The 24,336-nt window shown below is 39.8% G+C and overlaps 1 protein-coding gene across 1 annotated transcript; it reads left to right on the top strand.

Annotated features, from left to right (window-relative positions):
• The first annotated feature begins 366 nt into the window (after positions 1-366).
• gabrd (gamma-aminobutyric acid type A receptor subunit delta) lies at positions 367-23,890 on the top strand. The gene is made up of 9 exons (XM_052562921.1): positions 367-636; positions 8,396-8,511; positions 18,410-18,477; positions 19,970-20,190; positions 20,586-20,668; positions 21,063-21,200; positions 21,375-21,530; positions 21,878-22,086; positions 22,621-23,890. The coding sequence occupies exons 1-9, from the start codon at positions 569-571 to the stop codon at positions 22,930-22,932; spliced, it is 1,371 nt and encodes a 456-aa protein (XP_052418881.1). The 5' UTR covers positions 367-568; the 3' UTR covers positions 22,933-23,890.
• Positions 23,891-24,336: the final 446 nt, after the last annotated feature.

Below are 24,336 nucleotides of genomic sequence, written 5' to 3'. Positions count from 1 at the left end.
TTTCATATATATATATATATATATATATATATATATATATATATATATATATATATATATAGCTATATATATATATATATATATATATATATATATATATATATATATATATATATATATATATAGCTATATATATATATATATATATATATATATATATATATATATATATATATATATATATATATATATATAGCTATCTGACAAGAACAAACAAGAACAAAAGCAAATCATTTAAGCAATCATTTATTAGCCAGTAGGCCTACTGCACACTGATAATGTACAATACGTAACTGGCAGCTAGTGAAATAATTCAGGAGCGCTTCGTTAAAAAGAACCGACTCAGAAGAACCATTCGTTCGAGAAACGGACCTCGCGATTATTCCGGCTTTAGAGAGATGTCTATGAGAGGAAGCGAGTTATGTGTGCCGTTTTCTCTGCAGTCTGGATAAGGCTGGCTAAACTATGGATCATTACATAATTTTCCTGCGATTCTCCCAGGAGGCTAAGGAAATTAGGATATATTAATCTGTCTGTCTTCTTTTCGTCCGAATCAATTTTGCGCAAAATGGATGCACGGAGTTTTGCCGAGACGATCTTCTGGTTTGTGCTCATCGGGGGGAACAGAATGAGCAGGTGAGAATGCGCGCGTCCGTCACACACTGTGAGGAGAAGAAGAAAACATATAGCCCATATCTCTGCAGATTTATTCTCATGCTCAATAAATTATAGCAGTTTAATTGGTTGTCGAAATATTGCCCATTTATGAGAATCTTTATCAAATAGGCTTTAAGCAGTAAATAAATGCATTTGCGAATTTCATCTGATCTGTGAACATCCATCATCCCTCTCTTTTCAGTAATGGATTAAGATGATGTTTTTCAGTGAGGCTTAGAATTCATGCATTTTACGCTTCTGCCTCCAACGTCAAATTTAATGTTAAACATGGGAATCAGAAGATAAATTTAGCCAAAACTGTTCATTCTCATGGATATCATGAATAAACTGATAGGTTAATAAATCTGTGCAGTGCCGTAATACACATTCACATACAGTAATCTGCTTCTATCTCAAATTCTCGTTGTTGCTATGAAATTGGTCAGATTTTCATGTTCTTGTCTTTTGCTTTATAAACAGGATAGATACGTTGTAGTTATGTCTCGCTGGTGGTATGTTAGATATAAATAATATGCTGTCATAAATATTTCTACGTTTCCATGGAGCTCTGGACCTTACAGTTTAAAGCACGCATATTCAACCATATATAGGTTAAAAGGGGTTTTCAAGCATCACAACAATAAAAGTGCAATACATATTTATTTCCCCCGTACATTAGAATGTTTCATTTTTACATAAATATCTGTTACACTGAATGACTGGAATATTATTCCATCCACATGATATTTTATTTTTACAAACATTATTGGAAACATTGAAATAGACACTTTGCTTGCATGCTCTTTATGTATATAAAATAAATTTTGTAAAATGTATTTGATTCTGACACTAAAATGGGATGTCTTGTCCTTGACCCACATGCACACGTCTCTCCCTTTGCTTGTTGTGCGGTTCACATGCAGTTCATTTCTCATGTGAATGTGCATCAACACATTAGGCTCTTTTGCCCCTTGTTTACAGTACTACAGCTTGTATGTTGTTCTTTTTTGGGATGAATCTAACAGAATCATCAGTATTGTAGGTCAAATTAAAAAAAAAAATAAAAAAAAAAATAAGATGTAATGTTACGTAATGTATTAACACCTATTTTAGGACTATCCCATATATTGTTTATTGTTTTTTTTTTTTTTTTAATTGTGGGAAAGGTTATGGTAACTTTTTTGTCCAATGTACTTAACACACACACACACACACACACACACACACACACATATATATATATATATATATATATATATATATATATATATATATATATATATTTTTTTTTTTTTTTTTTTCACAACATTGCAGGAGCAGTGTTATGATGTATGCATTACATCAGTAGGTCTCCTTTGGATTTTTCAGAAACCTACATTTAACAACCAACCTGGTACTACGTGCTGCATGTTCATCAAAATATAAAAATAAAAAAAAAAAGTTCATCCTGTTGGCTGTGTGATTTGGCTACTAAACTAAAACTTTACACCTAAAGGGATAGTTCTCATAAATGAAACTTTTCATAATTTACTCACCCTCAACTTTTGATTAAACTATTCCTTTAAAATGTGAAAATGTGAATACATTTTTTAATACTTCCCCAATTTAAGTGCAATAAACTTTATTTATTTATGTATTTATTGAAAAAGGCAATTTCTCTGTTATTGTAGTGTTCAAGTGTACCTTGAGTAATATATGTATATACACTTAATTCTGAGGAGAAAATAGTATGACAGCCATACATATACAGACAGAGAGATTTGTAAGACTTCTGCCTTACAAGGACTTTTGAAAATGATAAGTTGAATTGATATATAATCTTCATTTCTTTGGTTATTAGGCACATTAAACAGCATCATAGTGAATGGGATTTGAAAAGACAGTGAGAGAAGTAGCACCTCTCTCTGCAGTCTCTGTTAATAGTTTTGGTTCCTTGTCGCTGTCACCTCTGGCTTGCTAAGTTGGGGACACTTAATTTCCTGGGATATTGTCGACTTGATAGCAAACGATTGCACAGATACCATTTAAACTGAACTGAGCTGAGCTGGATGATGACATCATTGAATGCAATGATGAACTACCTTTTTGCATTATTAACACACTATTTTCCTATTTAATGTTGTTCAGTTGCTTTGTTACAATCTGTATTGTTAAAAGCGCTATATAAATAAAGTTGACTTGACTTGACTAGTTCCTCTGAACATGAAGCGCTTGACTCAGGCTCAGGTTAAGTTACCACAACAATACCACAATACCACAACTAATGCCATCTGAAGCACTTGTGCCAAAGAATTGATAAGTCCTTTTTTCCCTTTGCTGTGAGAAGGGGGAACTCACTGGTCCCACCACCTGATTTTTTTAATTGCAGTCCTCTGCAGTGCCCTTTTCTTCTATGGCAGGCTTCCTAGATCCTGCCACTTCTTGCGGATGTCCTAGCCTGAACCTTTAACACCCCTGCTAATTTGGTAGCAATGTCCTCACATATGTTTTGTTTTTCCTTATTTGTATGGTGTCCTTTAAATCTGGTGAAAATAACATATTTGTTTCACTCTACCTCCTCCAGAAGGACATTAATTTAAACTGAATTGAATCTTTTTTTTTTTTTCATTTTGTCAGTACCTCAGCCTGTTGGTAGGTGCTTTATATTCAGTAGACTTGTTTTGACCAGTGAAAACAATTGACTGCAAACAATAATTGTTTAGTATTAAACAATGACTCAGATCATGAAATACATTTATTAGGCTTAGAGTAAGGAAGGCTTGGGAAAAGAGAGTATACACGGAGCGTGTGAAAACTATGGCTTTATTTTAAATATTTTGTAAATGTTCTTTAATGTTATCCATAGTTTTTTGTGGATTTTTAAAAAAAACATTTTTTAAAACAAGTATCAGTTCTGGCACCGTTTAAGCACCGGTACCGTTTTAAAAGTATGAAATGGCACCGGTATCGTAAAAAAACCAATAAATACCCAACCCTATTTGTAACTCTAAGGAGAGCAGTCTCAGTACAATGATATGGTCTAAATCCTGACTGGAAATCCTCACATATACCATTTTTCTCTAAGAAGGAATATAATTGTGAAGATACCACCTTTTCTAGTATCTTGCACAGAAAAGGGAGATTCGAGATTGGTCTATATTTAACTAGTTCTTTGGGGTCAAGTTGTGTTTTTTTTTTATGATGAGATGCTTAATAACAGCCAGTCTGAAGGTTTTGGGGACATATCCTAATGACAATGAGGAATTAATAATAGTCAGAAGAGGACCTATGACTTCTGGAAGCACCTCTTTTAGGAGCTTAGATAGTATAGGGTCTAACATACATGTTGTTGGTTTAGATGATTTAACAAGTTTATACAATTCTTCCTCTCCTATAGTAGAGAATGAGTGGAACTGTTCCTCAGGGGGTCTATAGTGCACTGTCTAATGCGATACTGTAGCTGACGGCTGAATGGTTGCAATTTTATCTCTAATAGTATCGATTTTAGAAGTAAAGTAGTTCATAAAGTCATTACTGCTGTGGTGATGGGAAATGTCAACACTTGTTGAGGCTTTATTTTTAGTTAATTTAGCCACTGTATTGAATAAATACCTGGGGTTATGTTTGTTTTCTTCTAAAAGAGAAGAAAAGTAATCAGATCTAGCAGTTTTTAATTCTTTTCTTTAGGATAGTTTACTTTCCCACCAAGCAATACGAAATATGTCTAGTTTTCAGCCCATTTTTTCAGGCTGCTCTCTTTAGTGTGCGAGTATGCTCATTATACCATGGTGTCAAACTGTTTACCTTAACTTTCCTTAAGTGTAAAGGAGCAACCATATCTACCAAAATGCTAGAAAAGAGAGAGTCCATAGTTTCTGTTACATCATCAAGTTCTTGGATATGCTAAGGAATTGAGATAAATCAGGAAAATTAGCTACAAAGCAGTCTTTTGTGGTAGAACTGATGGTTCTACCATACTTGTAACAAGGATTAGAATTTACAGTTTTAGATGCATGAAGTTTACACAAAACTAAATAATGATCTGAGATATAATTTATTCTATTATCAGCTGAACGTGTTGTTTAACCCCAATAGAGTTCAAAATGTCTATGAATGCTGATCCCAATGCATCTTTTTCATTATTAACATGGATAATAAGATCACCAAGAAATAAAACTTAATCTGCAGCCAGAACTAACTCGGTCATACTCGGTCAAACTCTTTGATAAAGTCTGTATGGTACAGTACCCTGGTGGCCTGTGTACAAAATAATGTAATCATCAGGTTTTAGCTAGGTTTCTGACAAACGGAGCACATATACTGTAGATTATGTTCATATTGGATCTTTATTCCTTATTTGTTGAACCTCAATTAAATTTTTACTCTTAATGTTTTTTTTTTCTTTCTAGTTCGGGGAACAGACACAGTCTCTATAGTGTGATATCTAGGTGAAAGAGTCTCTATGTGCTGAGAATTAACTGACCTCTGTGACGGGAGGCAGCTAGCAGACGGTCGGTTTAGCCAGTCTGTCTGCTTCCTGACCTGGGCCCCAGTTAGTCAAGTATAAACACTAAGACTATTTGCCATATTTCTAGACAGAAGAGGAGCACCACCCCAGGAGGGATGAAGACCATCTCTTTTAAACAGGTCAGGTCTGCACCAAAAGCTCATCCAATTGTCTATGAAACCTATGTTATTCTGTGGGCACCACTTAGACATCCAGCCATTGAGTGATGACAATCTGCTATGCATCTCGTCACCACGGTAAGCAGGGAGGAGACCAGAGCATATTACAGTGTCTGACATCGTGCTTGCAAGTTCACACACCTCTTTAATGTTATTTTTAGTGATCTCTGACTGCCGAAGTTGAATTTCATTAGCATGGATATCTTACTGTATTTACGTTTAGCATTAGCCAGCACTTTTCAATTTGCCAAGATGTCAGGCGCTCTGGCTCCCAGTAAACAGTGGACTATGGTGGCTGGTGTCTCAATTTTCACGTTCCGTCATGGCCGTCGCTAGTGGGGTGAAAGGTTGTGATGATTATAGGGGCCCACGGCCGAGGGGGGGCGATCTCTACCATCTGGCTGAAGCGAGAGACAGGCCACTGCTGCGTGTCGTCTCGAAAGCCTATAATTTCACATGTTTTTAAGCCTTGCCAATTTAAACATTCAAAAGCGTTTAAAGCATTTAAACACAAGCTGGTTACTCGCGCGCTGTGTTCGGTGCGCACGTGGAGAGAGAGCCGCGTCTGACAGACAGCAACACTGAACCGAGCTCTCTTCTGCGACGTTCTCCTCGAAGTTCCTCCTGCACCTAAACGAGTGAATGCAAATCACAGTTTAAACAAACAGAAAACAGTCCAATTCAGCAGCCACGGTGTTCGTTGTTCAGGGTTCACGCTGATAGAGGCGGCCCAAAACACTTGAACACTTTGTCTGTTTTTTTTTTTCTTTTCTTTTTTTTTCTTGTACGACAAATACATAAAAAATATGTCAAAATACCCGTCTTGGAAAGTATGTTCGAAAAAATTATCGGTTGTCTTAAGTGAAAGTAAACATTTCGGATGTGTATTATATTGGATGAGTTCATTGTCTCTTAAAATGAGGGTTAGCTGCTGTAATGTTAATCCAAGAAAATGAAAGAAAGAAAATCACTCCCTGCTCTCGACTGAATTACTTTGTAGTTTTAACAAGAATTAATGCATAGTCAAACCAACAATTATTCAGACACCAGATATCATTTTTGATATTATTTTTTTTCTTCCTTTTTTATTACTAGTACGTGCACACTATAATGAATTTATGTAAGTGAGTATAGCAAAATAAAGTGAACTGTGGCATATTATACCCAAATAAACTTTCATAAAGTGGATTAGTGAAATTGATACAAAAAATAAATAAATAAATAATTTTTGGGACCAAAGACCACACTTTGACCTCACCATGTTTTGCTTACGTGTTTTTTCCAGAATTGCTAATGCAACCTTTTAACACCACAGACTGAACAAAATTAATCATTGCTTGGTAATTAGTCAACAAAGTATTGACAGTTGTCTGAAGTTTCCGTTTGATTGTAATCCATTAAATATCTTTCTATCAAATTTATCTGATATTATGATGATATTAAGATGAATTTGTTCTGACAGTCTAACTCTGGGTTCTTGTCAGATTTTATTACCATTTTCTGAACTAGAGCAAATAAACTGTGACTCTTACAAAAAAAAAAGTAAACTCTGTGTAAATGGCACAAACAAATAAAAAGAAAGAACATACAAATTAAACACTTTCAAACAGGGTCCACTGGTACAACCTGCACCAGGGCCCCTCTAACCCCTACTGCCCTGCGTTCCGTACAATAGAATCACCAAGAACTAGAGCACTTTCATCAGGTTTCTCAGTGGGTGCATCACTGAGTGGGGAGAACCTGTTTAATGTATTGATCGGGAAACAGAAAAGCTGTGTTTTGACCCACAGTCACCCAGTTGCCCTGCTGAAGGGGCGCTATTATTAGCGGACCCGAACAATGTACAGGAATCCCCGAGCTTGTCACATCCAAAGCTGTTTCTAGAGCCCTCACAGTCTTTCTGTCCTCAGTTAAAGTTTGGATGCGTGTCTTTAATTCTCAAATCTTCTCTGTCAGCCTAACTATTTCCATGTATTTATCACATGTGAATCCCTCGTAGCCGACAGGGATAGAAAAACTGTACATGTGGCAAGAGGTGCAGATAACAATAGCAGGAGAAGCCATTACTCACCGAGCATGAAGAATGATTCTGACTTACCACTGTTGTTTGATGAACTCATGAAAAAAGCACGAGAGAGAAAAGAAACGAGGCAAAATAAAAAAGAAAATGCACCCTGTTTCTTCCAGTAAACACCACTAAAAGAGATTCATAAAGAAAAGAAAATGAAATGTGGGAGAATGGAAAGAAAAAAGGAAGGATTCTTATCGCATTGAGTTATTCATAGGACATATTGTTTTTTAAATTGAAAGCGCAGGCCACAATTGCACAGTATCTGCTCTCTTTTTCATAGATTTGGCAGAAGAAAAAGACTTATAGAAAATAGTGAGGAGGAACAGAGAACACTGGACTAAAAAGAGCACTTGCCACAGAAATTCTTATAATACCAATGTCTCATTAAAATTGCAAGTGTCATACTAAAATAGCTCATGAAGGAAAATTTGCAGATCATTCAGTCTGACAGATGAGTATAATTTTCAGCGCAACCTTATTATTTGAAATTATTTGTTTCAGTTTTGAAAATCTCCAAACTAGAAGTTTCAGCCATATTTTTAAAACGCAATAGGAAAAAAGAGCTTTATATTCCGATTGTCAGTTTTGTTACTTGGATTTGTCCTTTATGTCTGTTTGGCATAGCCCTCATTACCTCCTTAGCTTCCTGATTCAGTGCCCCAATTTGTATTTTATGTCTGTGTCTGTTTGTTGTATTTTGGGCTCGGTTTCTATCATTTTTGGCTTATTTTGTTTCTTATTGTGTAACCAGAATCCATTAAGCCCCTCAGTAAGTTTGGGTTTTGCTTTCTAATGCTAGGTTTCTGTGTTTTATCCTATTTTGCTTAACACCTTTTCAATCCATCCATTTGTCCTGTATTTACAATCACTTCCAACAAAATATGTTCCCATAATATATTTCAATATTGTGAATACCAAACTGCAATTTCATGTCACACATCTGCATCTATGATAAAATTGTGAGAGAGAAAGTGAAGAACATTTGTTTGTTTTGTCCCTTAGGGCCATGCTGAGTGATATTGGTGACTATGTTGCCACAGAAATTGAAATATCCTGGTTGCCTAATCTGGATGATTTAATGAAAGGTTATGCTCGAAACTTTCGCCCAGGGATTGGAGGTGAGTTTATATGTGCAGTTTACACTACACTTCTCAACAACCTGCAGTCATCAGTATTTAGCCTTTTTTCACATCAAACCTCACACTTCCTATGACAAATGCTCCAGTTTTTACTGTCTATTTTTAGAGTATTTCAATTATTCCACATATATTTAAAACATGTCCTAAGAAACAAGCTTGTGACAGGCACACCACATGTCATACTGATAAATACCTAGTAATAAATGTGGCCAGTGGCGTCAGGTACTGGAAGGAACTGTATAAAGCAACAACAATTATATAACATTCAACTACTCCACCCGGTATATATACCGGGAACTGCCAGCCCCAAGACAGGGGGGGGGCGCACAGGTTCGTTACCGAAAAATGGGTGAGCAGAGAGACATAGGCCTGGGAGTACAAAAAAATGAAGCGGCTTTATTCAATACAAAATTTAAAATCATCAATACATTACCATCAAGGGCTAAATATTCACGTGTCAACAAAAGAAAAAAATAAACACTTTACAACACTTCAATAAATAAAAAAAAATGGATACAACATAATACAAATACACAAGAAAGCTTAAGGGAGGGAGATGGCCTGCTGTGACCCTCAATTCACACACACACACACCACACGCTTAATACCCACACACACACTCTGGTGAAGTAAGGTCACACAATAAGCACAACACTCAACGTGAACCCCGTTAAACAGCGGCTAACCCCTCCTCTATACACCTTCCTTAGGACAGAAATAAAAAAAAGTAAAATAAAGAGAGAACAAAAAAAGTACACAGTCAGTTCACAAAAAAATAAGTGAGGCCACGATCGCCCGCACCCTCACAGGGCAAACGAGAAACAGCCACACTTTTACTTTCACTCTTTGGCGAGGAATCGTCCAGGCTCGCCAAAAAAGAAAAAAAAAGTTCACTCCAACAAAAAGACGACCGGAATCAGCCCAGGCAAGGCAGCAGTGCGTTACATCAATAGACGCGCATCTTGTCTCATAATATAAAGGTGAAACCCTTGATCCTGTCACTCAATCGGAAGATGTTCATAACACGGTACTATGCACAGTCGGTAACGATAACATGCAGTAGTTTGTTCATTGACGAGCTCAAAGCCAGGGGCAGCCTACACAGCAGCAGAACGCAGAGGCGGCACTCCAGATACTCTCCCATTCATAAGTGCCAACTTCCGTAAAGGGGCGGTACGGGTGACAACGCATCCCAAGTGACAAAAACGTCCTCTTTTTATATCGTGACAGCAGACTGCTGATAGGCTCAACGTTTTCACATGACACTAGCCAATAATCAACACCGGTAACACTTCACCCTGCTACATTCCACCCCCACATTATAAATCGTCGCCCCGACGATAAATCCCAAACCTGGAGTCAATCCCATGGCCTAAAAACAGCTAAAACTGCACTAGACATTGCACCAGAGGGCACCCTAATGCATTCTGCAGCTTCTCCAACTGCTCTGGGCAAATGATGAACATTTGAATGTTGGCCAGCTGTTGGTCTCCTTGACTTACGAGGCAAAACCTCAGCCTCTCGCGGCTGACTCAGAACTGACAAGTCTAGTGATGAACCTTGACTTATTTCCACCTCGCAAGGAGGACCTGGCCCATTTATAGCCACAGCTCCCTCACACACAACTGACCCTTCAAAAGGGACAGGAACGCAAGTTGCCTGAGATGACTCTGGCAAGGCTACCCACAAGTCCACCTCATCCAAACTATCCTGTAAACTCTGTTCTGGTTCAACCACATGAGCGACACGGGGTATTTGAACAGGGCTCCCTTGAACCTGAACTTTTAACAATGACCGGTGAACCCGCTTGATCTTACCCCCGTCATCCACCGGTGCAATAGTATAAACCGAGCCACCTACCCTAGGCGCTTCTATCACCCTATACACCACAGAGCTCCACAAGTCCTGAATCTTGTGTCGGCCCTGCCTTCCACATTCCCGGAGATAAACCAGCTGCCCTTGCTCAAGTGGTGCGTCATGGACCCGCAGATCAAAAGATGTTTTCCGACGATCAGCGGCTACCTTTAAACGATCTCTTGCCCCATCAAAGGCTACTTGTAACCGTGTCTGGTGCTCCATAATCCACTCATGCACCTCACCTGCCACTGGCTCAGACACTCTGCCCAACAGGAAATCGATGGGGAGCCGCGGCTCCTGACCAAACATAAGGAAGTGTGGGGACTCACCTGTGGCCTGGTGTGGAGTGGTATTATATGAAAAGAGCACCTGAGGGAGGCATGACACCCAGTCTCTTTTCCTTGAAACTGGTAAGGTGCGCAATAAGTTATGCAATGTTCTATTGAAGCGCTCACACTGACCATTACCAGCTGGGTGGTATGGTGTAGTGCGAGACTTCTCAACCCCATAAAGCTTACACAATTGCTGGATCAGAAGGGACTCAAAGTTTCGGCCCTGATCAGAATGAATTCGTACAGGTACCCCAAACTTATAGAACCATTCACACACCAGCACTTGTGCTACAGTCTCGGCCCGTTGATCCCTAGTAGGGACAGCAAGAGTGAACTTCGTAAACACATCCGTCATTACAAGAACATTCTCCAAGCCTGAACGAGAGGCTTCAAGCAACGTGAAATCGATGGCCAAGATTTCATTTGGCCGGGACGCTAGCAAATGTCCCATAAAACTACGGGCAGCCGGTTCAGTGTCTTTGGCCACTTGACATCGTTCACACTCCTGAACCCATCGTGCCACCTTGGCTGTCATACCAGGCCAATAACACCGCTGACGCACTAACTCAGTAGTGCGTTCAATGCCCTGGTGCCCGTGTTCTTGATGCAACCCTTGCAACACGTCACGCTGCAGTACAGAAGGTAGAACTACTTGCAAAATCTCATCCCCACCATCAGGACGAAAAATTCGACGATAAATCACTCCCTGCTTTTCCACCAGGCGGTCCCACTGCCGAAGAAGAATTAGAGCAGCCTGTGAAAGCTGCCGCCGCTCAAGAGGCCCAGGGAACTCTTGCTTTCTCCAAAACCCCAGAATCTCACCGATTACTGGGTCAGCCTCTTGTAAGCCCCCGATATGATCAAGTGAATGACCCGGTAAGGCAGTCACCATGGCCTGACAAGCAACAGGAGCCAATGGTACAGCGACAGCCTGACGTACCGAAGCGGGAACCCCTGTACCTGGGAACAGGCTACCTGCCACTTCCAGTACGGGTGGATTCTGACGAGACAAGGCGTCTGCATTCTTATTACACCTCCCAGGCCGATACTTAACTTCAAAATCAAAACAAGCAAGCTGTGATGCCCAGCGCTGCTCTGTAGCCCCCAATTTAGCTGAGGTCAGATGGCTGAGAGGATTGTTATCAGTATACACCACACATTTATGGCCTAATAGATATTCTCTAAATTTCTCAGCCATGGCCCACTTTAATGCCAGAAACTCTAGTTTCATAGAACTATAGTTTGACATATTACGTTCTGTGGGTCTTAGGCCACGGCTTGCATATGCCACAGGTCTTACTTTGCCACCCTGCTCCTGGGAAAGGACTGCACCTAACCCACCCAGGCTAGCGTCCACCTCCAAAATAAAAGGGAGGGAAAAATCTGCATAACAGAGCACCGGAGCAGAAATGAGCTTACCCTTCAAACTCTCAAAACTTCTCTGACAGTGGGTAGTCCAGCCACTTGCAAAACCTGGCTCTGCTCTCTTCCGAGACTTTGTGCCACCAAACTCTGCAACCAGCCGATGTAGAGGGGCTGCCAATTTAGCAAACCCCTCCACAAAACGGCGGTAATAACTCGCAAAGCCCAAGAAGGAGCGAAGTTCTGACACACTAGTAGGTTGTGGCCACTGGGCCACAGCCTCAATCTTCTTGGGGTCGGTGGAAACACCATCGGCTGAAATCACATGACCCAAATATGTGACTTCCGAACGAAAGAAAGCGCATTTCTCTAACTTTGCCTTAAGACCTTCGCACTGCAACCTACTCAAAACAAGCTCCAGTCGTTCCAGATGTTGTTTGACTGAAGATGAAAAAATTACAATATCATCCAGATACAGTAACAATGACTGACACTGTTGATCACCGAATAAACGCTGCATTAAACGCTGAAACGTACTAGGTGCGTTGCAAAGGCCAAAAGGCATGCGATTCCATTCAAATAAGCCGAATGGCGTACAAAATGCAGTCTTAAGCCGATCTTGTTCACTGACAGGGACCTGATTGTATCCGCTAGCTAAATCCATGGTGGAAAACCAACGGGCCCCTGTCAGTGAATCTAATGACTCCTCAATACGAGGAAGAGGAAACGCATCCTTTCTAGTTCTCGCATTCAACTGACGGTAGTCTACGCACATCCGCAGACTACCGTCCTTTTTCTTGACAAGAACTATAGGGGATGCGTAAGGGCTACAACTCTCGCGTATCACCTTAGCCTCCAACAACATATTGATATGGGCCTTTACCACCTCATACTCCGATGGGGGTATTCGACGGTACCGCTGCCGAACTGGGGTATCATCCATCAGTGGGATCTCATGCGACAACAGGGTAGTACACCCCAAATCCCCCTCATGTACAGAAAACACCGACTGGTACTGCCAGAGCAGAGCCTGAACACGTTCTTGATCCTCCAGTGACAACACAGACAAATCAGTAGCCTTTATCTGCTCTTCAACCGTAGGCAACTCATGAGAGACCTGCACGTTAACGGTAGCAGAGATAGTTTTAACCTCCGTAACCCCTGATGGTAAACTGACAACATAAACACTAGTTAAAGTTCCTAAATGAGTGCGTGGGTAAAGCACAATGTCAGTGGTTCCCACATTCACCACTGGCACCGAAACAATACCTCGATTTACCTGCACCAACGATGGTGAGGCCAACAATCCAGCTGGCAGGCCAGATTCAGGGGGCTCAAAAAGCACAGTGTCATGCAAGAACTGCTCTGAACAAGTTGCCGTAACTAGTTGTAACATGCCACCTGGGATGCGTTGTACCCTACGACCGCGTACCCTAACTGACCCCGCACGAGTAGAATAAGACTGGGAGCATACCTTATGACAATATTGAAATGCCTCTGTTACAATACTGGGTACCTTAACCAATGAGGGAGATTCAAAAAGAGAAGAGCCATGCTGCCCAAAGAGCTCCTGGTAACATCGGCTGAGAACATTCATTCCCAGAACTCCCGGTGCCTGGGAACACAAGCCCCCAGGAGGATCTCGGACAACCAGCACCCCGCATCCTGGCACTAACCTGCCACAGAGTTCGACATCCAACTCCATATAACCAATGTAGGGGATGTCCAACCCGTTGGCAGCACGAAGTTGCAACCACTGGCATGACCGAAGACGATCCTGACCCCACGGTTCAAAATTTTGTAAGAAACAACTCTCCGTTATTGTAGAAACCATGGAGCCAGTGTCTATAAGGCAGGGCACCTGAACCCCACCAATGCAAACTACCAAATGGGGACATGACGACATTAAAGATGATACTGAACGAGAACCCTGAAGAATCTTTGAGCCACCATCTACCCCAACCGAGCTGTGACTCTGCAGCCCGGCGGGTGCTAGTTTTCCGACAACTGCTGTGCAAAAGGCTGCCCACCTCCAGCCACAGGAGGGACCATACGAGAAGATGGAGGGTGAGGAGGAACACGTTCCCCGTCACACTCCCTGGCAAAATGGCCAGGTCGCTGACACCGTCGACAAATTATGGTATTGCCACGAGAAGAGTGATTCCGTGGGTGTGGAGATTGACTACGTGCACGAGGGGCTTGACTACACTCAGCCACCATCTGGAGCCGAGTCACACTTTTAGAGAGCTGATTTAATTGGGCTTGCTGTGATTTCAACAGATCCCTTAACTCACTTAGCTCAACCATTGAGGCACCACGGGCATCTAACGATGATCCCCCCTGTACCCCATACTGCATAACGGGAACCAAAGGAACCGACTGGCTTCGACGGCGATCACCCCCCGGCAACCCCTCTCTCTCCCACCTAAGAGCCTCACTACGGACCTCTAACAAACTGGAGGAGGGTAAGCGACGTACCAATTGTTTCAACTCACGACGTAAGGCGCTATCTATCACATGTTCTACAAATTGGTCACGCACAAGGGTTTCTGAATTTGGCATAGCATAAGGGGACTTTTCTTCAACAGACTTCCAAAGGCCCATCAAAGCTAAAGAAAACTCTAATAGGGTCTCCCCCTCACGTTGTTTACGAGAAAAAAATGCCTCCTGCAGAGCCACATATGACTGAGAACAGCCATACAATTCCCTCAATGCGGAAATAATTTTATCGCAATCCCCTCGTTCAACACTAGGTCGATGCCTAATCTCCTCCCGTGCTTCCCCCTCCAAATGGTCAAATACAAAAAACGCTCGATCAGCAATAGAAAGATGGCGCACCTGCATACACGCCTGAACTTCCTCAACCCATTCGTCAATGCTGATGCCAGCCCGGCCGTTAAATTTTGGACATCGCCGATCACGAGGTACAAACACAAACCTCTCAGCTGAGGTGGCACCAGCACTCACGGGTTGGGACACGGTGGCGGGAGCCTCTGCAACACTAGAAACACCATTATTTGACAACATTGGAGCACATACACGTTCTTGGCGCAATTTCTCATTATCAGCCTTTAGCTGTGCTACCAATTCCCTTAATTCTTGTAACTCCCCTTCCATCACTACTCACCACAACACCGAGGAGATTTTACACAAATAACACACCGCTGCCTTGCCTTTAGGAAAGAAAGAGAAAAGAAAAAGAGGGGGGGGGAGAAATGTACATGTATATTTTTCAACCATACAATACCAACAAAAAAAAATATACTGCCTCAAAAGCACTCCCAGACTCACTTCTCAAAATACAAGCTCACCCAAAATATGGAGACCCTGCCGACTACGCCAAATGTGGCCAGTGGCGTCAGGTACTGGAAGGAACTGTATAAAGCAACAACAATTATATAACATTCAACTACGCCACCCGGTATATATACCGGGAACTGCCAGCCCCAAGACGGGGGGGGCGCACAGGTTCGTTACCGAAAAATGGGTGAGCAGAGAGACATAGGCCTGGGAGTACAAAAAAATGAAGCGGCTTTATTCAATACAAAATTTAAAATCATCAATACATTACCATCAAGGGCTAAATATTCACGTGTCAACAAAAGAAAAAAATAAACACTTTACAACACTTCAATAAATAAAAAAAAATGGATACAACATAATACAAATACACAAGAAAGCTTAAGGGAGGGAGATGGCCTGCTGTGACCCTCAATTCACACACACACACACCACACGCTTAATACCCACACACACACTCTGGTGAAGTAAGGTCACACAATAAGCACAACACTCAACGTGAACCCCGTTAAACAGCGGCTAACCCCTCCTCTATACACCTTCCTTAGGACAGAAATAAAAAAAAGTAAAATAAAGAGAGAACAAAAAAAGTACACAGTCAGTTCACAAAAAAATAAGTGAGGCCACGATCGCCCGCACCCTCACAGGGCAAACGAGAAACAGCCACACTTTTACTTTCACTCTTTGGCGAGGAATCGTCCAGGCTCGCCAAAAAAGAAAAAAAAAGTTCACTCCAACAAAAAGACGACCGGAATCAGCCCAGGCAAGGCAGCAGTGCGTTACATCAATAGACGCGCATCTTGTCTCATAATATAAAGGTGAAACCCTTGATCCTGTCACTCAATCGGAAGATGTTCATAACACGGTACTATGCACAGTCGGTAACGATAACATGCAGTAGTTTGTTCATTGACGAGCTCAAAGCCAGGGGCAGCCTACACAGCAGCAGAACGCAGAGGCGGCACTCCAGATACTCTCCCATTCATAAGTGCCAACTTCCGTAAAGGGGCGGTACGGGTGACAACGCATCCCAAGTGACAAAAACGTCCTCTTTTTATATCGTGACAGCAGACTGCTGATAGGCTCAACGTTTTCACATGACACTAGCCAATAATCAACACCGGTAACACTTCACCCTGCTACATAAAGTAAACCTATGTCAGTGGTTCTCCTCTGCGGACCTGTGTACACATTGCTCTGCATTTATGAAACTGAAGTTATAATTGATTATAATATGTGGGTCATTCTATAATTTAGTTTAAATTTCACGTCCACTGATGTTCATTATTTATTAAACAGTTTTCTATGAGAAAACATACTATTATTTCACAAATATTTTGTATACCAAGTTTTAGTTCGTCCTCATGCAATGTCCGCTTTTTTCTTGAGTTCAAAATAATGAATAAAAAATTGTCAATGAAATCATCTTGCATCTTGATATGCCGCACCTGTGACGTGGATGGGTTATCTCGGCAAAGGAGAAGTACTCACTAACATGGATTTAAACAGATTTGTGAACAATATTTGAGAGAAATAGGACTTTTGTATACATGAAAAAGTCAGAAAACTGGGGGAAAAAACTTAAGTCTGGCATTTATAATTTTGTTCAGTGTAATTAAAATATACACTACCAGACAAAAGTTTTTGAACAGTAAGATTTTTATGTTTTTAAAGAAGTCTCTTCTGCTCACCAAGCCTGCATTTATTTGATACAAATTAGAACATAGTAGATTTTTTTAGGTTTCTTTTATGAATAGAAAGTTCAAAAGAACAGCATTTATCTGAAATATAAATATTTAGTAACATTATAAATGTCTTTGTGAGAAGTGGGTGATAATGAGTGACACCTGCTCCACTCAACGGTCTCGAATCCCAAGGAGGAGCTCTGGAAGGATAAAAGGAGAAGTGACGCCATTCACCTGGGGCCGGAGCCTGCTGCCATCCACCATGATGGGAAGGAGCAGGGAATGGGGAACTCCTGCCAGCTGCCCGAATCCAGAGGAGCCGTCACCGTCCACCAGGTGGCGCATGACTGTCGCGCACAAACAGAACCAAAACACAAAATAAAATCCAGGCCTGGTCCTCTCTCGTCTTGCACTGCTGTCACTCCTCTTTTTATCCTTCTGGAGCTCCTCTGTGGCATTTGAGACCGCTGAGTGGCACAGGTGTCGCTCGTTATCACTTTCACTCCACCGGCCTCACTCCGTTCCCACGGCTCTAAGCCCCGCCCCTCTCGTCACACTCTTAAACATCACTTTTTTTGTCTTACTGATCAAAAAGTTTGATAGGTAATGTATATGAATATTATATTATAATGGGAAAGGATAAAAGGAAAGTGAATGAGGTGGACAGGTGGCTCTTACGTCTTTAGACCTTTGACCCTTGCACATGTGCATCAAGCATAAACCAGGCTTTAAAGGTTCTCAGTTGCTTTGGGAACTACTTCACTAATTTTACAATGTGGCACCCTTCAAACATGACAGATTTGTGTCATATCCTTGTGGATTGTGCTCTGACATATGGCATGGTATCGCTTCAGGAGACTTGAGCCCTGGCTCAAAGTCCCTTGCTGACACAGTTCTCTCTCTTCTCACACTGGCTAATATACTGCAGAATAAAATACTTACATAATTATATATATAAATTATACAGTCACATTGATAGCATTCATAGCAGTCACATGACTCACAACAAATCTAAGCCACTCAAGACTTTTCGTTGACACTGTACACCAAATCTGAGTACCTTGCATTACCATTCTACAAAAACACTAGTGGAAGTGATATTTTACATTCTTGAAGCAGCTTCCTTCTTTTGGTGTCTAGGGAATGAATTTGATCATTTTATTTCATTTACTTCATTTTTATCTTTTAGCATGGTTCATGTACATTTTTTTTTTTTATTAAAGATTTGGAAAATTTAAATAAGGCTTAAAGAGTGCTGTTTTTTCTCAAATTATTTAAATTTAGTTGTCAAGTAGGTGAAGTCTGATCATTTATTTTTTCTTTTCTCACATGTCTCCTCAGGAACTCCTGTGAATGTTGCCATGGCAATTGAAGTCGCCAGTATTGACCATATCTCAGAAGCCAACATGGTAAGGTTTTCCATATCACTATTTCACACGTGTGATGTACTAGATTTGTTTTGTTGTGGTTTAGAAAAAAATCATATTTTTGTCATTAATGTAAATTTAAAAAAATGTAATGTGCTAAGCTTCTTTTTAATATTCTTCTTTCAAAATGGAATGGATTGAGTTCCAGAAAGAAAATGTAAAATTAATAATATTTTACACATTTAAAAATCACTGGACACATAAGAAACAACAAGCCATTTCAGTGGTCCTCTAAACACCATCTTCAGTTGTAAAAACACAGGAAGTAAATTTTGGCAAATATACATAGAAATCACAAGACCACTAAATTGTCTAAGCTGCTTGCTGGAGCAGATGGTCTTCCACTGTATGTGGTCTTTTTATGTAGTCCAGTGACTCTTAACCTTCAAATGTCCCTCATTTCCTGTTTGCAAATCTGGTCTTTGGGGTCACTATGAACTCAGGCACATTTGTTTTCCAATCTAAAAAGTAAAAATCAAAACAATTGTATTTAAAAAAATAAAATAATAAACACTGCAATAATCAGATATGAACGGTGTGCGTGTGTGTGTGTGTGTGTGTGTGCGTACGTACGTGAGTGAGTGAGTATGCTCATTCCATTTTTATTTGTGCTCTATCAGGCCTTCATTTTTGTCTATACATATTCAGATTTATTTAGGATTGATTTGCCAGCATGCATGTGAGTGAGCGTGTCTTTTCTACATTGCATTTGTGCTCTAGTACCAAGCCTTCATTTCTGTGTGAAAATTTTCAGATTTATGCTGGATTTATTTACTTTTTTTTTTTTTTTTTACAAATGAAAAACAATTAAGAGACACACATACCAACCGAGGATAATTAACAAGACACACCTGAACAGAATCAATCAATAACCATGACGACACAAGAGAAAACAGTGCAAACAAAGTCCAAACTAACAGAAACTGACACATTCAATATTAATGTGTTTATAGCAGAACCAAGCACAGAAGGTTCACAAGCACTTATTGTTGAGTCAATGGTATTCCAGAGAACTGCTTGCAAATAAATCAAACCAGATAAACTTAAAATCATCCTATTAAAATAATATGGGTCAGGTTGATCAGTCAATCTATTTTCAGACCATATCAACAAAGGTTGTGAATTATGTATTGCTAGTCCTAACCATTATTACCATATTTGATGCACTGATGGATGGCATTATACCAAACTGAATCTGAAGCTGCCACCAAACTTTGTGTGTGCCCTTTATCACAGCACTAATAAGTATTAATTATTATAAAATAATAAGTATTATTATTATCTATGTTAATCGCTGATTTTAATGTGTTTTAGGAGGAAGAGCACCCCATATCAATGGTCAAACTATTGTGATGCACAGCCTCTAATGGCTTATTGCTTGATTTAATTCAGTGCTTTAAAGTAAACTTGTCTGTAAATCTGTACACTACGCAAGTCTCAGAAAGGTTTTGTTTGTGTGCATTTGTTTTGACAGGAATACACCATGACAATATTTCTGCGGCAGAGCTGGAGAGATGACCGTCTGTCGTACAACCACACAAACAAAACTCTTGGCCTGGACAGCCGCTTTGTGGACAAACTCTGGTTACCAGACACATTCATAGTTAATGCCAAATCAGCCTGGTTTCACGATGTCACTGTGGAGAACAAACTCATACGCCTGCAGCCTGATGGAGTCATCCTCTACAGCAGTCGGTTCGTGGCTGTTTTTTGTGCTTTTTAAACTAGTTAGTAATTTTGCATTGGCAATAATGTAAAAGGACTTTGTAATGTTGACTGGTCACGATAAAGGGTAGATAATTCTAATTAAAAAAAAAAACGAATACGTTTTTAAATAGACATTATAGCAAAATAAACACAAAGTGGTCTAATAAATCTGCTTGGCTAATTAATAAATAAAGGCTACCATTGACCAATGACTTATTTCTGAGAGCTGTGTAAAGCAATCTAACTGCACCAACAGTATGAAAAAAATCCCAACAACATCAATATTTTAATAGGATCATATAATTTACTTTCAAGAGGGTTTATTTCTTCTCTGTGACCTGCTTCATGTTCAGAATGTTTAATCGTGATGGTTTCCCTTTCAGAATTACGTCTACAGTTGCATGCGATATGGACCTCACAAAATACCCCATGGATGAACAGGAATGCATGCTAGACCTGGAAAGCTGTGAGTAAAGGCCAAACTTATATCTGGCATCTCTTTTTTGCATTACAGTGTTTCAGCTTCATGAACACAAAAATGATTCCTACACAAAAAGCAAACCATGATAATGATGCCTGTGACTTTTTCCCCCAGTTTCACAGATAAGTCTTAAGACTAGGCCTAGACTAAAATGCATGTTTGAGCTGTTTTAACTTATGAAACTTACATATCTTAAATTATGTGTCATTGATTTGTCTAAAGATGCACACCAGTAATGTTTTTATAAAAACAACAAAATGTCCTAATTGAACTATTGTTTAATCCTAGCTTAATACAAGGCCCATCTGTTAAACCAGGCCTATATTTCACAAAACTCCTTTATTTCATATATTTTCTTTTTCCTGTGGTGGTTTTGCAGATGGCTACTCTTCAGAAGACATTGTGTATCACTGGTCAGAGAGTCAGAAACACATTCATGGGCTGGACAAATTGGAGCTGTCCCAGTTCACCATCACAGATTATCGCTTTGTCACAGAGGTGATGAACTTTAAATCTGGTGAGGCTTTTCATCGACACTGTCTGATAAATCAGATGTAACTAAATTCTCTCAAATACATTATCGCTAATGCTGCTGCTACTCTTTTTTGATTTTGAATTGTTTTAATCTGCTTTGTTAACTCAGAAACCATGTTACATATTTTCAAGGCAAATATTGTCGTTCTTGTAACAGCAGGGAGATTTCCACGTCTCAGCTTACGGTTTCAACTAAGACGTAACCGAGGAGTTTACATCATCCAGTCCTACATGCCCTCAATCCTACTGGTTGCCATGTCATGGGTTTCATTCTGGATCAGCCAATCAGCTGTGCCAGCAAGAGTTACTTTAGGTCTGTAACTTACAGTTTCTTAAGTGTACTCTTCACCATATGTGTGTGTGTCTATATATATATATATATATATATATATATATATATATATATATACCAGTTACTAGAGTATTAGTAGACTGTCTGATTAATATTCACTTTATTTTAACCTAACTCAGAATATATTCTGTTAACACTAACCTAATAGTATACTACGACTCTGAGTTAGTTGACATGTAGTTACTAAGAGTTAGTAGAATGTCTATTGAAATCAGTAATCAGTAAAATTAGAACATTTAAAACAAATCACACACACAAATGAACCTGACCAGTTAAAGGAATATTTCCATGTGTCCTTTAATCTTCAGGAATCACAACGGTGCTCACCATGACAACACTGATGGTCAGTGCTCGTTCATCATTGCCCCGTGCTTCTGCCATCAAAGCTCTGGACGTGTATTTCTGGATCTGCTACGTCTTTGTATTCGCTGCCTTGATCGAATACGCTTTTGCTCATTATAATGCAGACTACAGCAAGAAGGAGAAAGCCAAAGTCAAGACGAATAAGAGTGCAGAGGTACTATCAAAAGATTATTTTTGTGCAGAAGGGTGAAACTGTGTGCTATAACTGACCAAGTCTCGAGCATTTCATATATTCTCAAATCTCAAGTAGGATGAATTCAGGTAAAGTGGGTCATTGAAGACTGCACTGTGCTCAGTGGGTTTTCACTTTAAGAGTATAACAATAGTCTTTAATTCAAGGGACACTATTAAGATATGGGATATTTTTTTTATAAATCAGAGATGGCCTAATTTACCTGAAAATACATTTGTCCGCATGTCAAAATGTTTATTGTTATGTACCTTCCAAATAAAATTTAAATCACATGAAAATATTACAGCTGCACCTTAAAGTAAACAAAGGCAATAAATAAATGGAAAACATATATCGGTAACTAAACTAAAAGCCAGTTTTCCCTGAATTTACCATTTACCACCAATATTAATTAAAACCTTATTCAGTTTAGAGTATTACATAGTTTAAAAATAATTCCCACCTGTTTTTTTTTTTAATGGACAATTCTTATTTTCCCCTCATTTTCTTTTGCAGTCCATGGTAAAGAATGGAAAGCAGGCCATGGTTCTGTTTTCGCTCTCTGTGGCTGGCATGAACCAGGGCCTCCTCGTCACAAACAGGCAGAACAGGGCCCAGCGGACCACTGACCCTCCTGGAGATCCACATGAAGAGACGGAGGTCCGTGGCACTCGGTCCCGACGGGCACAGAAGGAAAGCAGTGAAGAGAAGAAATGCTGCAAGTGTAAACCTATCGATGCTGACACCATCGATATCTACGCTCGGGCTGTCTTCCCTTTCACCTTTGCTGTGGTAAATGTCATCTACTGGGTGGCATACACAGTGTAAATGATTTATAATATTTTGACCTCTGCATGTATATAAATCAATAAATGATGTGACAACAGAACTATACTATTATTAGAATATGAGAATAGCTGGATTGTTAATGCTTATATATTATCATAGGGTAGTCTTTAAAAATATGTTAAATGCATTGTTTGTTTGTTTTTGGAAGAAGAGGGGTCTATTGCATTTTAGAAGACTGATACATACCTCTGCATCTTTACAAATAGTCCTTAATGCTTTACAATGCCATTTCCTTATTGATTTTTTGCTCTTTCATAATATTTGCACCAGAATAGCCTTCTAAGTACTGGTATGAATGAACTAAAGCAGAAATATATCCTGATTTATGAATGATTTTTTTTATTAATTTTTTTTCTCAATCTTTAAATCTTTCCTCATAGAAGAGTTCAGCATTTTTGTTGCATTGATAGCTATTACTGTTACAGCAATATCTGTGTTTCTTGCAACTTAATGTTGTTCTTGAAATAAATTCTAACCGTCTGAATTATTAACATACAAATTAGATATTTTTCTGTACATGTAATCTCAATGTTATTAATCTCCTAGCAATGGGGTTTAAATATGAGCAAAAATAATTTTTTGTGTTGGAAAAATGTTACAAATGAGCCATGGGAACCCTGCCCACAAGTAATGATGGTAGTGATGCTATTCTGAGCAATTTGTTCCGTTCAATATCTTCTATTTAGCTTTTTCTTTTGTCAGAGGTAGCTCTAATTCTGAAGTGCCACATTTGTGCTGCAACAACATTTGCCATTGTCATGACAATCAACACACATTGGTGAAAATTAACATTATTATTTGCTTTTTTTTTTTTTTTTTTTTTTTTTAATATATTAATGCCATCACTGTGTTGTAAGTCTGTGAGGGGACATTGGCACCAAGATAAAGACATGACAAATTGACAAAGTTGATAAATAAACCTGTTCTTGTCACCCAAGATTGAAGTGTTTTGAGATTGGATTGCGAAATTCCTATAACCTAATATTAATGATTACTCTAATATATATCCTGTTTAGAACTCATGGTAGAGAGGTGATGGTGATTGTAACGAGGTTCTGACTAATGTAGAGGAAGGAGACCAGGGTCAGCGTACGGGGCTCGTGAGAGACTTTATTTAAACACTAATCAAAACAAAACAAACAAACGCAGCAGGTGCGCGCACTTCACAAAACTCTTCTCTGCTTCGGTACTGCAGTCTTCTGTCCTTGACAGCTCACCAGCTCACGCTCACGAGTCCCCGTCTCTCTCGTTCTTCGCCGGCTGTCGCACTGCTTAAATACTGGTTCCCCACGCCAATCACTGCAACGAGATCCAGGAGTTAATTGTCTCTCACCTGAACCACTTACCGCCGCTCGTCTCTTCACTCGCTCTCCTGTTGCAGAC

This window comes from Carassius gibelio, chromosome B8 (genome assembly GCF_023724105.1).
Source record: "Carassius gibelio isolate Cgi1373 ecotype wild population from Czech Republic chromosome B8, carGib1.2-hapl.c, whole genome shotgun sequence".
Lineage (NCBI taxonomy): Eukaryota > Metazoa > Chordata > Actinopteri > Cypriniformes > Cyprinidae > Carassius > Carassius gibelio.
Note: the sequence above shows the minus strand (reverse complement) of the source record. Positions and strands in the feature narration are given on the sequence as shown.

Excerpts from the sequence above, each read along its gene's own strand:
- gabrd (XM_052562921.1), top strand. The coding sequence starts at position 569 with ATGGATGCACGGAGTTTTGCCGAGACGATCTTCTGGTTTGTGCTCATC. Across the intron at positions 637-8,395 it reads GGGGGGAACAGAATGAGCAG|GGCCATGCTGAGTGATATTG; the intron begins GTGAGAATGCGC and ends TTTGTCCCTTAG. Across the intron at positions 21,531-21,877 it reads GCCAGCAAGAGTTACTTTAG|GAATCACAACGGTGCTCACC; the intron begins GTCTGTAACTTA and ends TTTAATCTTCAG.